Below are 13,289 nucleotides of genomic sequence, written 5' to 3'. Positions count from 1 at the left end.
TGCAGAGGTCATACCCTTTGTGACTCATTTGATTTAAAAATTATGTGGAAAGCCAAAAGGGTTGATTCTAACTGAAGGATGATTGTCCTTTTCTCTTCCCCAATCAGGCTCTGTAAGTGAGTAGAAGAAACAACTTTGCTAATTTTATTGATGCTACACTTTTCCTCTCCATATTTCTTCCTATTATTAATAACTGTAGGTTATTTGGTACATTCTAAAGATGGGCATTATTGTAATCATTTAACAGTAAGGAATCTGAAGCTCGAATAAATTAATTTCTTAAGGTCACTGGAGCAATAAATGATATACCACAACTTATATTTGTCCACTCTAAACTTGTTCTTTTTTAATCAGTGTGTTTTATTATTTTGTGCTTTTCAATCTACGCCCTTTCTAACTCTATAGTCTTAGAATATATGCTTCCTGTCAAATTGCCCATTAGTTACTATGCAATAATAGAGCAATTCCTTGAAATCGTGTGTGTCAATATTCTCAAATTATTTGTATTGATAGGTTGTAGTTAAAATAATTCAGTTATTTATGCAAAAAAAATGGAGGTAAAGATGAAAACTCTTTAATCTACATATATCTACTCTTTTCTCTCTTCCTTCAAGGCTCAAATACTAACGTGCTTTGCAGCCTGGAACAATAATCTTATGTTTTACCAAGCTAAGAACACATGGCACACTTGTGTAGGAAACGGTAATGATGACTGGGCAGACAGCTGTGAGAGTATATTGGTTGCTGGCTTTCTGAGCACACCACCTAACAGGATGCATAACCCACGTCTCCTAACTGCTGGCTTTTCACTCCATCTGTCAAAATGACAATTTGCCAAGTTATAGGCTGCTCTGGAACTCAGTTCCCCTAAAACAGGAAATTTTTCATGAGTCCATCCTTTAATAGAGCAAGTAACTCACTTTCAGCAAGATCTCCCAGACTCCCCAGTCTTTGGGTCTTTGAAAACTAGTCTAATTTTCTAATACCATTTACTTGAAAGAATAAAGTAAAATAATTATCTAAAGTATTATGTGAAAATGAGATATAATCTAATCTCAGGATAGGTCTATACCATGGCAAAAATTTCCAACTCTGTTCTTGCCAATTTTTTATACCACCTGCCTTTTAAAAAAAATTTAAAGAACATTTACTAACAGCATTTGAGCAATGTGTTTTGAGGGAAAATATATTGCTTAATACCTTTTTGCATACAAAATACACTACCTCATAATCTAAATTTTTTTTTCAGGCCCTTGTCTGGCCAACTTTTATTTGTATATTTCTCTATTTATAAAGAAGTATCTTGTGAAATAATTATACCTACTTTAATTTACAAAACAGAAAAAAAATCTATTTGAGCAGTGCACATGAGCCCACCTATGGCAATTTTATAAGTTTTCCCTCAAAACACATTTGTTCAGATACTGTTAGTAAATGACCCTTAAATTTAAAACAAAAGGAAATAAAAAGTATTTTCAAGAATATAGCTGGAAATTTTTGTCAAGATATAGACCTATCTTGAGGTAAATTATATATCATGTTCACCTGACACTTTACAGATAATCATTTGACTTTATTCTTTCAAGTAAAATGTATTAGACAATTAGACTAGTTTTCAAAGACCCAAATATAGTACTTTACACAAAATAATAGTACAATATCTTATATATAATTATTTTTGTTACTATAGGAGTTTAACGGCTTGAAAACTTCTTAGAAAAAGTTTTTTAAATGACCCAAAAAAACTTTTAAAAAATGCATCATCTTCTGAGAGAGGACCCAGATCAGATAGGATTACCCAATACAAAACCAGTATGAGTAAGAAGAGACTACTTCAGGTGAAAATCCTTAAGACAGCGCATCAAGAATTTTCATGTCCTCACAACAACATATATTTTCATCCACTCTATTTTTATATATTCCTTCATGACTCTTCATTTTCTAAAACACACATGAGAGCATTTCATTATTTTGAAGACATTCTGTGCAGTTGCTAGTCAATCCAAGAGGTCAATGATAGCATTTGTGGGAAATAAGAAAAAAGAATTACTGAAAGGGTCACCCTGCCCAACTCAATGTAGTAATGAACACTGCAAGAATTTAATTTCTACCACTGTAAACACATACAAATACAACCAGTAGAGCAGGTTGTTGCCATCATGATTCAAACTCAAGAGGAGACTTTCCTCTTCTAAAATAATACACATACCACACATTCCAGAAAGAGTCTGTGTCATAGTACCTCTAACTAATTTATGTAAAGACACATGGGGAGTTTACGACAGACAAGCAACTTTGATATTTTTGGTGGATGGAAAGAGAAATTTACAAAGCTTAGGGGTTGTAAAACCATTAACATCTGCTCCATTTCTAACCCAGTCATTCAGAATGTACTCTGAATGATGAATGAATGTGATTTTTTGAATTTCAAATCCTAGTCCACTAACTACAGTCCCCAAAGCCCTCAGCTTATGAACAGATTGTATTTCATATGAGTAAACTCAGGTGCTAGAAAGATGGAATGCATTTTCCTAAGGTACTCTCAATGGTAGGGAAGGACCATAAGTTTGGAAGGATAGTGGTAAAAGTAGGAGAGAACCTGCATGATTAAATATTAAGTAAGATGGTCCCTGTTTACATGTACTTAACAGTAGTTAATAAATGGAACAATTTTAAGAGGTGACCAAGTGAGGTCCTTTAGGGTTTTCTTGGAGGATTTTAAAAAGTGCATTGCGAGCCGGGCATGGTGGCTTATGCCTGTAATCCCAGGACTTTGGGAGGCCAAGTCAGGTGGATCACAAGGTCCGGAGATCGAGACCATCCTGTCTAACATGTTGAAATCCCATCTCTACTAAAAATACAAAATATTGGCTGGGCGTGGTGGCATGCACCTGTAGTTTCAGCTCCTCTGGAGGCTGAGGCAGGAGAATCACTTGAACCTGGGAGGCAGAAGTTGCAATGAGCTGAGATTGTGCCACTGTACTCCAGCCTGGGTGACACAGTGAGACTCTGTCTCAAAAAAAAAAAAAAAAAGGATTGCTTTTTCAGGTGTAAAGAAAGTTCACTTAATTAGATATTGATGTAAAACTCTCTTAAATTACATGGTCTGGACCTCCATGTGTGCAAAGGGCAGGAGGGTAAAAATAGATAAATAGGGCTCCTTGAAACCTGAAAAGGAGCAGATTTAGTAACACAGCAAACAGGAGTGGGGCAAGATAGTAGAGCACAGAGAGCAAACTCAGCACCGAAAGTGAGGGACTGACTACCAACAACCTTATGCTTCTTAAACTTAACTAAGGAGAATGTTGTCATCATCCCCACCATCCACAATATCATAAATTGACAGAGAGATCTAATTTTATGAACCTCAGTTACTGCCTGAAGTCTGTAGAGTGAAGTACAAATTACTGCCTCCAGAGATATAACAACAGGATTTATTTTTATTAATTATTTTATTTTATTAATTTTAATTTAATTTTATTTTAGATGAGGTCTTGCTCTGTCATCCAGGTTTTAGTGCAATGGCATGATCATAGCTCACTGCAACCTCAAGATTGCTGGGCTCAAGCAATCTTCCTGCTTCAGCCTCTTGAGTACCTGGAATAACAGTCCTGAGCAGAATATCTGCAGTGCCTGGCAAAGTTTCTTTCTTTTTAAATAAATAGTTTTAAAATATCTAGGCAAGCACAGTCTTAATGTGCTTGATGTCTTATTCTTTATAGAACTGGATGGACAAAGTCATGAGTGAGAGTCAGGTTACTCACAAGCCTTCAGCAAAACACTCAAGCAGCAAGGTTTCCCCTTTGAGGATGGTAATTGAAGACTCACTGCCACTCTCAGTGGGAGGCAACAACAGTTTGGGTTTTCTTTGCTTGATTGAATTTGCTACAAAATAGAAAAGAAAAATCAGAATTTTTTCAAATTAATATACATAAAATTCTGTGACACCACATCTTTCTTAAAAAAAAAAAATCCGACACACATGAGTGTGTGTGTGTGTGTGTTCTATGCACATTTAAATAGACTTCCATTTACCATATTTCCATTTAAATAGACTCCTCTTCTCTCTTACCATGAAGCATGGGTTTTCCCTCATGTGTTTTTACTGAGTGTAGCACTGCCAAATTTTATAAATGTTATTATTTATACCATATCTTCTAACTCAGAAGGTCAAACAGAAGTCCTTAATAGAAAATCTATGATTTTATATTCTATACTTTAATCATGTCTTGTGCAACGACTTTATGTTTATGTTTTTATTTAATTTAAGTTGCCTAAGAATTTCATCAGGTTTCTGCTAAAAACAGCTTCCTCACTCCCGCACCCAGAAATTCTCACTGAGGAAGGCTGTGGTAGACACTAGGCATCTATGAATTTATCAAGCTCTTTCAGCAATTCTACCTGTAGTCTCAGTCCCTTAAAGAAAACAACAGTTTTAGGAAATGATTAGCAAGCATCCTCACTAGCTGCATATTGAAATGTCCCATTTCTTATTTTCTTGAGAATATTTTCAAATACAATGGCAAATTAGGATACTTCCATCTTCAAAGGGACTTAAGCAGTAGACAGTCTTCTATACTTTGAATTTTTTGGAAAATAATTGTTGAATATGTACTATGTGCAATGATTTTTCATTGAGTGCTGTGAAAATATAGCACTATATATGTTTCAGTTATTAATCTCAAAGGAAATGATGTTGGGGATGAATCAGTCCACCTTAAAACTAACGGTTCTTCAAAAGGAGCTTACATCCTGCTCCACTGAAGTTGCAAGTATATAAGATATCTAAGTTATCACTGGTCCACATTTCATAGAGAATATTTGCTGCAATTATGTAAATGACTCTTCTCATTATAGAGAACTCGCCTGCTATACAACTCAGATTTATTCAGGCATTTTCCATAGAACACAAGTTCTGGTAGACATTCTATGGGGGAAAATTGAATAAAAAGATCACATAGACACATGAGCTTGAAAAATGCTACAAACTGGTTTTTTCTCAGAAAGTCACAACGTACAGTTGCATGTCAAATATTTCAAAAAGGCTTGCAAGGAAAAAATCCACTTAACTTTGTTAAACTCGGTGTTTTCTCTACTTCCTTTGACACTTAACCATTTCTTTTCTTTCCTTTCAGCAAAAGTATCAACCTTATATAAGAGACATTTTGGGAGACCCAAAATAATTACTCCATTAAATATCTCTCTCTATTCAATGCATTATATGTATTTCATTATATTTATATAGTTATATATTTATAAAAATCACTCCCTTTGCATATATTTAAAAGGGAATGGGCGACAATAGAACCTTCTAAGTTAAGATGTTTTTCTTAGTAACAGTATTGTAATAAACCTAACAGGATATTAAAGAAAAAATTCAAAATCTGAAATGACAATGAGCTATAAACAAAAGTCAATACTCCACATGGGTTCGACTTACCCTTGGAGCCAATTTCTGTGGATGAACTTGAGTCATTAGCATGCTTTACTGAAATAAAAAAATCGAAGGAAAAAACACAAACATAATGGTGGATGCTGATATCAATAAAGAATGAAAAGTCATATATTTGTCTTAGAAAAATTACAAAATGATGTAGAACCATGCTTCACTAGAACATTGCCTTTGGGAATATAGTTTTACATAGAAAATAATTATAGTGAGTTTAATCTTGAATTACCACAGATGAACCCAGGTGGAGAAGATTCAAGTCATAGCTCCATTAAAGAGAACTGAGGCTACTAGAAGAATGTTATAGTGAAGCCCTGGCATGGCATATCTACACACAAAAATGAAAAAAATCACGGACCAAATTAAACAATGAAATGGTAATGCCAACTTTCAACTATACCAGGGCCAATTATTCAGTCAGCAAACTGTTGTGGATTATTTCTTCCCTTTGAATCTTACGGTTCTTCCTCCCTCTAATTATTTTTCCCATTTGGGAACCCAGGCTGGCATCTGCAGAATCAAGTAGGGAAAGGAGCCATTCAAGTAAGTTTGCCAATTTGGTGATAAAAATTTCCTTTTTTTTTTTTTGCCTCTGTTGTTTTCTCCCCCATTTTCAGTCTGCCAGTTTACCCAAGATCACAGTGAATCAATGCCCAAGATTTGCTTAGAAAACCCTGGAATTTCATTGTATATTTCACCCATTGAAAATGACAAGATCCTGCAGACGTCAGATGAAATACATTTGTCCTGTGAATTGAGATTTGATTTCCTGGCTGTGAGAGACAGAGCTACTGTGGATCTGCAGCTGCAGATGTCTATTTCATCTGGATGAAGTCTCTAGAGTTGAACTGAACAATGGCGGAAAATATCAACCCAGCTTTAAATGGCTTCAGCCAGAAGAAAATTACAGACACATTTGCATTCAGCATACATGGTGAAACAATAAATTATTTGGACTTACAACTGTTAACTGTTAGTTTCATTGGCATTTTCTGTACAATAGTCCTTAATCTTGGAAATGCAGCAAAGCAACAGTAATCATTGCGACTGTCTTTTTCTTCCACATTTGCGAAGTATAGATCTCCCTTTTGGCTCATGTATACTCTTTCATCTTGTTCGATGTGTTCTAATTCTGAAAAGAGGTATCTTGTCACTGAAAAGGGCAACTGTCCCTTATTGTGCTTCATCTTCCTTTTTCATTTTCTTTTACATTATTATTTCATTTGATTTTTCCTATTTGCTCTTTAATTCCTGTCAAGTCTGGTCTTACTACAGGAACAATGAGCAAAAAGGAAAACAAAACAAAACAAAAACAGCAGGAAAACCCTTGGGAGCATGCTTTTTACCATTAACCACAGAAGGCCGCTGGTAGACAAACAGTGGTAAACTGTTTACCATCTCGGTCTCTACCTCTGCTCTATGAGTCTGAATTGGCTTAACTGAAAACTGGTCAATGCGGACAATGCCCTAATTATTTTCTGAGAATCATGTTTATTTAAAACATGACTTAAAAATAAAAAACAAAAAGCTCTCCAAAAGTTTTATCTGTGATATTAATCTCCCTATTCTGGTTGCAGCCTGGAAGTTTCTAGGGGAACTGACGTCTGGAACAATTGGCTGTACCTAAGAGTAGTTTCATTTGCTTTCTTCTGAGTGCTGTACAAATAGCATTTTTCTCTTTGGTTCATAGTGAGAAAACATGTAGAGAGCATTGCTAAGGCATATACTAGAAGTGGACTTTACAAAGCTAGAACTTCAGATCGGAGTCAGCAAACCTTTCAGAAAATTAAGCAAAAAAGTTAATACTAATTTATCAGTAGGTGACTGCAATTAGCAGGTAGAGCGTTACTAAAATAGAAAGATGAAGCTAGCAACACAAACCCATGCCATCCTCAGCTTTCACATGATCTATATTCCAAAGGTAAGTGCACTGTTTGAAACATAGAAAGTATTGTCTTCATAGACAAACCTTATCATATTAGTAGCATCTCCTCTTCAAATATGAAAAAAATAAGAGATCTTTATTTTTATTCAGTCTTTGGATTCATTATGTTATTGATATGATGGATAGAATTAAAATGTCCCCATTTTTTGATGGAACAGAGCATTACTTACCAATATTCATCCAATAAATATGTAAAGGTGGGAGGCCTTTGGGAGGATTGCATGGGAGGACAATTGGATCTCCCTCCTCCACTTCAAGAGGGTCAATTTTTTCTTTGGGGAATTTTGGAACACCTGGTATAAAAAATCATTTCAATGTGTTATTTTAAAATTAACTTTGACTATAACAACAAATATCTTAATGCATTCTTCTTTTTTTCAAAATTGGGCAATTTTAATAAATTATATACTACAGATCCTGGTTCTTACATCTCCCCTGCAGAGATAAATATTATTAAGAAACTGGTGTGCATCTTTACATAACTTTAAAAATACTTCTGCATTTTGAAACCCCAGACAATAATATTTTTGTTATGTGACAACAATAAGGCAATAACATACTTGTGCATATTTCTCTGGGCAGAGATATAAACCCAGAGTCACAGGATTTTCCTGCTTTAGCTTTGATGGATGTTAAATCTTTTTCTCCAAACACTGATTTCACTTTGAGCAGTTACATATCTCTAACTCTCGCTTTATTGGGAAGGCCTTGAATGTCATTGGCAAATATTCCATTCAGTGCATTAATCACATGAAATAAAAACTTCTAAGCCCATATGGAGAAAATGGTAAGGATACAATGAAAAGCCAAATTTGACCACTTTAAGTTGCAAAAAGAGCCATCCACATTGAAATTACTCCCAGTAAATAAAAATTTAAATGAAATGGAATTGATGTAGGAAATAAGATTTGTAAATATTTCAACTTATTGCTTCCTCCCCACACTGGAGTCAATTTCTTAAAAGAGCAATGCAGTTATAGTAAGAATATATAAGTCAGAATTGTGCAGAATTTGAAATCTAACACCAAAGTTTCATATTTTTATGGAAGTATTGATTTTATAAGGATATTCAAAATGTATTCTTCCTGAGCGTCACATTGATGTCTTTCAACTTTTGTTGGGGCAATTTGCATTACAGAATTACACAGTCTCTTGTGGAGGAGAAGGATCTTAGGAAGGCGTTTATAACAGTCCCGACTTGACGGAATTCATTAGAAGGTATTCTATTTGTACATTTCATTCTTAAATTATGATTCACAGCTAATTTTCATTGTTCTTGGAAATCTAAAGGTTTACTCATTTACCATAAAATTTCTTCTTGAGAAGCTTTGTGCACTTCCTATATATTTGTCCTATAGCCCCTCAACCCCCATCCACGCCTTTAGAGGTTGAGGGAATTTGCTGACATTTCTCTTATTGATGCACCAGCTGGTTACAGTGAATTGCTTTTTGTCTAAATTCAAGGACTTTTCAAGGCTTAACACTGCAGGGGGTGGTGTGGTTATTACACTGCCTTTGCAATTTCGGAAGGCAGACTTCGGTTCTCTTTATACATTCAGCCATGTGACAGTCTTTTAGTGGATTTCCTCTTGCTCAACTCATTCCTTGAGATTCCTTTTAGAAAGTCTCTGGAAACATTTTTGAAATAGCATCCATCTTTGAATCACATTTTTGCTATAGGTAGCATGAAATTTCCCTCAAACGGCAGGAATGTATGTTTAGTATATTCACTACATTAAGACCTTGTAGATAAAATATCATGCCATCTATTTGGTAAAGCCTCGGCTTTGATTGACAGCAAATGTTATGGAAAACATTTTGCAGAAAGTACACCTTATATACATAAGGCATAGTAATATACAAAACTTTATGTACCCAAATCTCCAAATTCAAACCACTTGTTTAGTTTTATTCGCTATAACTGAAGCCCAGTAAACACTGGCATTGAAGTTATTGGTGCTGCTGGGTAGTTGGTGAATCTATTTATACTCAGATACAAGAGGCGGCAGAGGAAATAAAATATGGATTAGAAAATGGAAAGGGCATGTAATCCACTTCGATAACAAGCAAACTATACAGTGCCTAATATGAATACACAGTTCACTGGGTAATATCTATTCTAAAGTAATTAATTAATAAGATGTATAAATCCCTAATTGGAGAGCTGCTCCCTGAGAGCATTCAAAAAAATCTTGCAATTCCAACAGATAGTACTGCCAGTGAAGCATTATCATCCTTGCATTAAATAAATCTAGATTATACAATTCTAATTCTGAAAATGTAAATTTGTAATTCAACTGGCTTCTAAGGCACCAACAATAAAAAAGAAAAGAAAATTTAGCACTCTACCAAAACTGTTATCACATGCCATAAATCTTCAGAACAGCTTTCAACTAAATACAAAATTAATATTGGAAAACAGGGATGCATACTTATACATCAATAAATTTAAGGTTTTAGAAGAGATACAAATCGCATTACTTTTTCAGGATTTTTTATGTCTTATCCTTTGACTTTGAAACTATTTAGTGAGTTTGATGGCATGATAAAAAGTGAAAATTTTGGCCGGGCGCGGTGGCTCAAGCCTGTAATCCCAGCACTTTGGGAGGCCGAGACGGGCGGATCACGAGGTCAGGAGATCGAGACCATCCTGGCTAACACGGTGAAACCCAGTCTCTACCAAAAAATACAAAAAAACGAGCCGGGCGAGGTGGCGGGCGCCTGTAGCCCCAGCTACTCGGGAGGCTGAGGCCGGAGAATGGCGTAAACCCGGGGGGCGGAGCTTGCAGTGAGCTGAGATCCGGCCACTGCACTCCAGCCCGAGCGACAGAGCTAGACTCCATCTTAAAAAAAAAAAAAAAAAAGTGAAAATTTTAACATTCACAGATAAATGTGAAATTTAATTACTATAACACAGCAGGAGACATGAAGTCTACTTCAATTCAAATAAAGAAATGGCTCCATTTAAAAATAAGTCCAACCAGTGGCATTTACTGCGTTTATCTGGTGATAAACATTAGCATTGTTGAGTTTGGACAACTATAACACTTTTTAAAAGTAAATTAAAAACAGTAATTTTTTCTGTACATGAGGTAACTATACTCCTTTGTCTTGCCAATATATTTCACATGGGTACTTCATCAACACCCAAACCAAAAATCATTTAACTTTGGTTCAACAAGACTGGAGTCGATTCTGAATGGCCTCTCTGCAAAGGGATCAGAATCAACTTGCAAATAACAGTCTACCTAGGCAGAACTTCAGAATGTTTGGAAATCCCATTATAAGCAAGTCTAGATGAGATCAATTTCCTTTCTATCTAAAGCCACTATTAATCTATTTGCATCAGCAAAGCAAAGCAAGCATATCACAGCATGTATCTCTTCACTCTTCTCAATGAGGCTTTCACATTTATTATTCAGTGTTATGGATGGATTTCTAGCAACAACTAACACCAAGGGTATAAGTGACGTTCAAATATATTCACATGTAGGTTTTTGAAAACTTTCCCAGTTAAAATCTGTCATGGAAAAACTTTCCTACAGACAAGTTAGCTGCACGTGAGTCTTATTACTAGGACTATCAAGGCAAAACCAACCTGCAAATACAAAATTTGCAGGAGCTCTAAGTCTTCAGGTGCTGTCAATGAGTTTTGAAAACTCATCATCACAATTATTTCAATGTAATATACAGAAAAATAACATTCCTGAAATAAAGAAGTCCTCTGAAAACAGAATTTATATCTATAGGATATCCTATAGCATAAACCAGGTTCTAGCCCAGGCACTAGAAAACTAACTGGTTACAAAGATTCAGACCAATATCTTCACCTTTCTGTGTCTCATTTTGTTTTCCTTTGCCGTCTTAGAATCCTTTGAATTCATCTCTCTAGGCTCCTCAAATGCCTCACCAGGGTAGACGCTTCTTAAGGGTAGGGATAGAATAAAACCTAAGCTGTGTAATCCCATCATGCCAACATGCCTGATAGTGAAGAGTAGTGGTGAAATGGCATCAGGGAAATTTAACTAAATACAATTCATGCTAACTAATCACTTTGATGAAAAAAAAAAAATCACTGGCATCTTAACCGCTACCATGTTATGCAACACTACAGATTATCTTTCTCTGGCACTCAAGGAATAAAATAGAAGGTTTCCTTATATTTTCCTATTTCCAGATGATACTGTAATCTAGTATCAAGGTATTTTCAACAAAGAAGTACAATGCCTTTTTGCTCATCTATGGGGTGTGTTACCTGAGTCATCAAAGTATAGACAACACCATGTGGCATCACGTTATCCATAAACACTGAAGTTAACTGCTTGGGCCTGAGTCCTGGCTTCATCTCTTCTTAGGTGATCTTTGAATCTGCTACTTAACATGTTTCAGTGTCCTCATTCATAAATGGGAAATGTAATAACACCTAACTCATTTGATTTATGTTGAAATTTAAATATTTCACATGAATCGATTAAAATAGGACCAAGCACTTAATAATTATTCAATACATGTTGGCTACTCCTCAAATATTTTCACTTTGCATGGTACAGCCAAATGCATAAAGACAAGGTGGGCAAAGGGACAGAGAATTTTCTTCTGTGGCTGCTCCTGATTTTCTCTATAGCCTGCATCTTAGCAGCTTCTGTGATTTTGTGTAATTATTTGAATTAACATTTTCAGAGGAGATGGAAGGACAGAGGGAAGAAAATGCTGTGCTTTTCATATAGAACCTATGATTTGCTTATTGAATTATTTCCCCTTTTTCCATCATTGGATGAATCTTCCCATACCAAAAAGCTTTATCTATTTTGACTTGGCACTCTGTTTATAGGACTGGCCTGGTGAACTTTCGAGTGCCGTACATTTCACTTAAAGATGCTTGGCAAATTGCTCACAGTCTGCCATCACTGTCACGAATGCATGCTACTGAGTGCACATACTTTATCACCCCTAACTCCAGTTTCCGTCAGTAAAGAGATTTAATTGATTCCCATTTCCTGCAGAGTACCCCATTAATCCACTTAGGACTACAGAGAAATAACACTGGCTTTCAGTCCATGAGCTCGTAATGAATTCATGCTAAGGAAGGACACCCAATTCAGCCTATTTCATTCCAGGCATTCACATACTTTGGTGAGTCAGAGTAAAATCCTCAAACTTAATTAAAGCTTTAGAATTCAACGTTGCACCCTTAATTGAACAAATTGATCTGTTTTTGTTGATTTGCACTTAATAGTAGGAGAATTTAGCATAGGCTACAACACCCAGGTTTCCTACACTCCCACTCCAAAATCAGGGCAGTAAAAAGCCAGGGTTTATCTTGAGGAAATTGTCCTGAGGAATCTGAGGAAGTTATGTTAACACAAATGTAGAAACCAGCACATGAATATTTCTAATTAGTTTTCATTAAATTATTATACAGAAGATTTCATCCTTTTTGGCCGTTTCTTAGACTATTTTAATAGGATGTGCAAATTGCATTGTTACTTTTATTCATTCTTTTATTCTTCAGCCTATCAACCAATAAATCAATCAAATAAAGTATAGTATGCATTCTGGTGACATCTACAAGGCAATGCAGAACAGGAAGGATATGATAGTCTGGTATATTTTCTCATTCTTAAGGGTCCTAATTAATACATATGACAATGGATAGACTGTCCCAAACAGTACACAGCTGAATGTTTTAATAACCCCAGAGAATTTGCAGCATCATTATTTATAATAGCCAAAAATGGAAATAATTCAAACGTTCATCAACTGGTGGATGGATTAACAGTAAATGATATCCATGTAGTGAAATACTGTTCAGCAATATAGAGGAACAAACTACTGATATATGCTACAACATGGATGAACCTCCAAAACATGCTAAGTGAAAGAAGACATATGAAA

The 13,289-nt window shown here is 35.4% G+C and overlaps 1 protein-coding gene across 1 annotated transcript in view; it reads right to left on the bottom strand.

Moving 5' to 3' along the window:
• Positions 1-13,289, bottom strand: part of CHL1 (cell adhesion molecule L1 like) — a 213,934-nt gene that overhangs the window by 59,264 nt on the left and 141,381 nt on the right. The window contains 4 exon segments of the mRNA XM_033210478.1: positions 3,765-3,885; positions 5,441-5,488; positions 6,411-6,581; positions 7,565-7,687. Coding sequence (XP_033066369.1) covers positions 3,765-3,885; positions 5,441-5,488; positions 6,411-6,581; positions 7,565-7,687 — 463 coding nt within the window.

This window comes from Trachypithecus francoisi, unplaced genomic scaffold (genome assembly GCF_009764315.1).
Source record: "Trachypithecus francoisi isolate TF-2019V2 unplaced genomic scaffold, Tfra_2.0 Lachesis_group0, whole genome shotgun sequence".
In the NCBI taxonomy this organism is placed as follows: domain Eukaryota; kingdom Metazoa; phylum Chordata; class Mammalia; order Primates; family Cercopithecidae; genus Trachypithecus; species Trachypithecus francoisi.
Note: the sequence above shows the minus strand (reverse complement) of the source record. Positions and strands in the feature narration are given on the sequence as shown.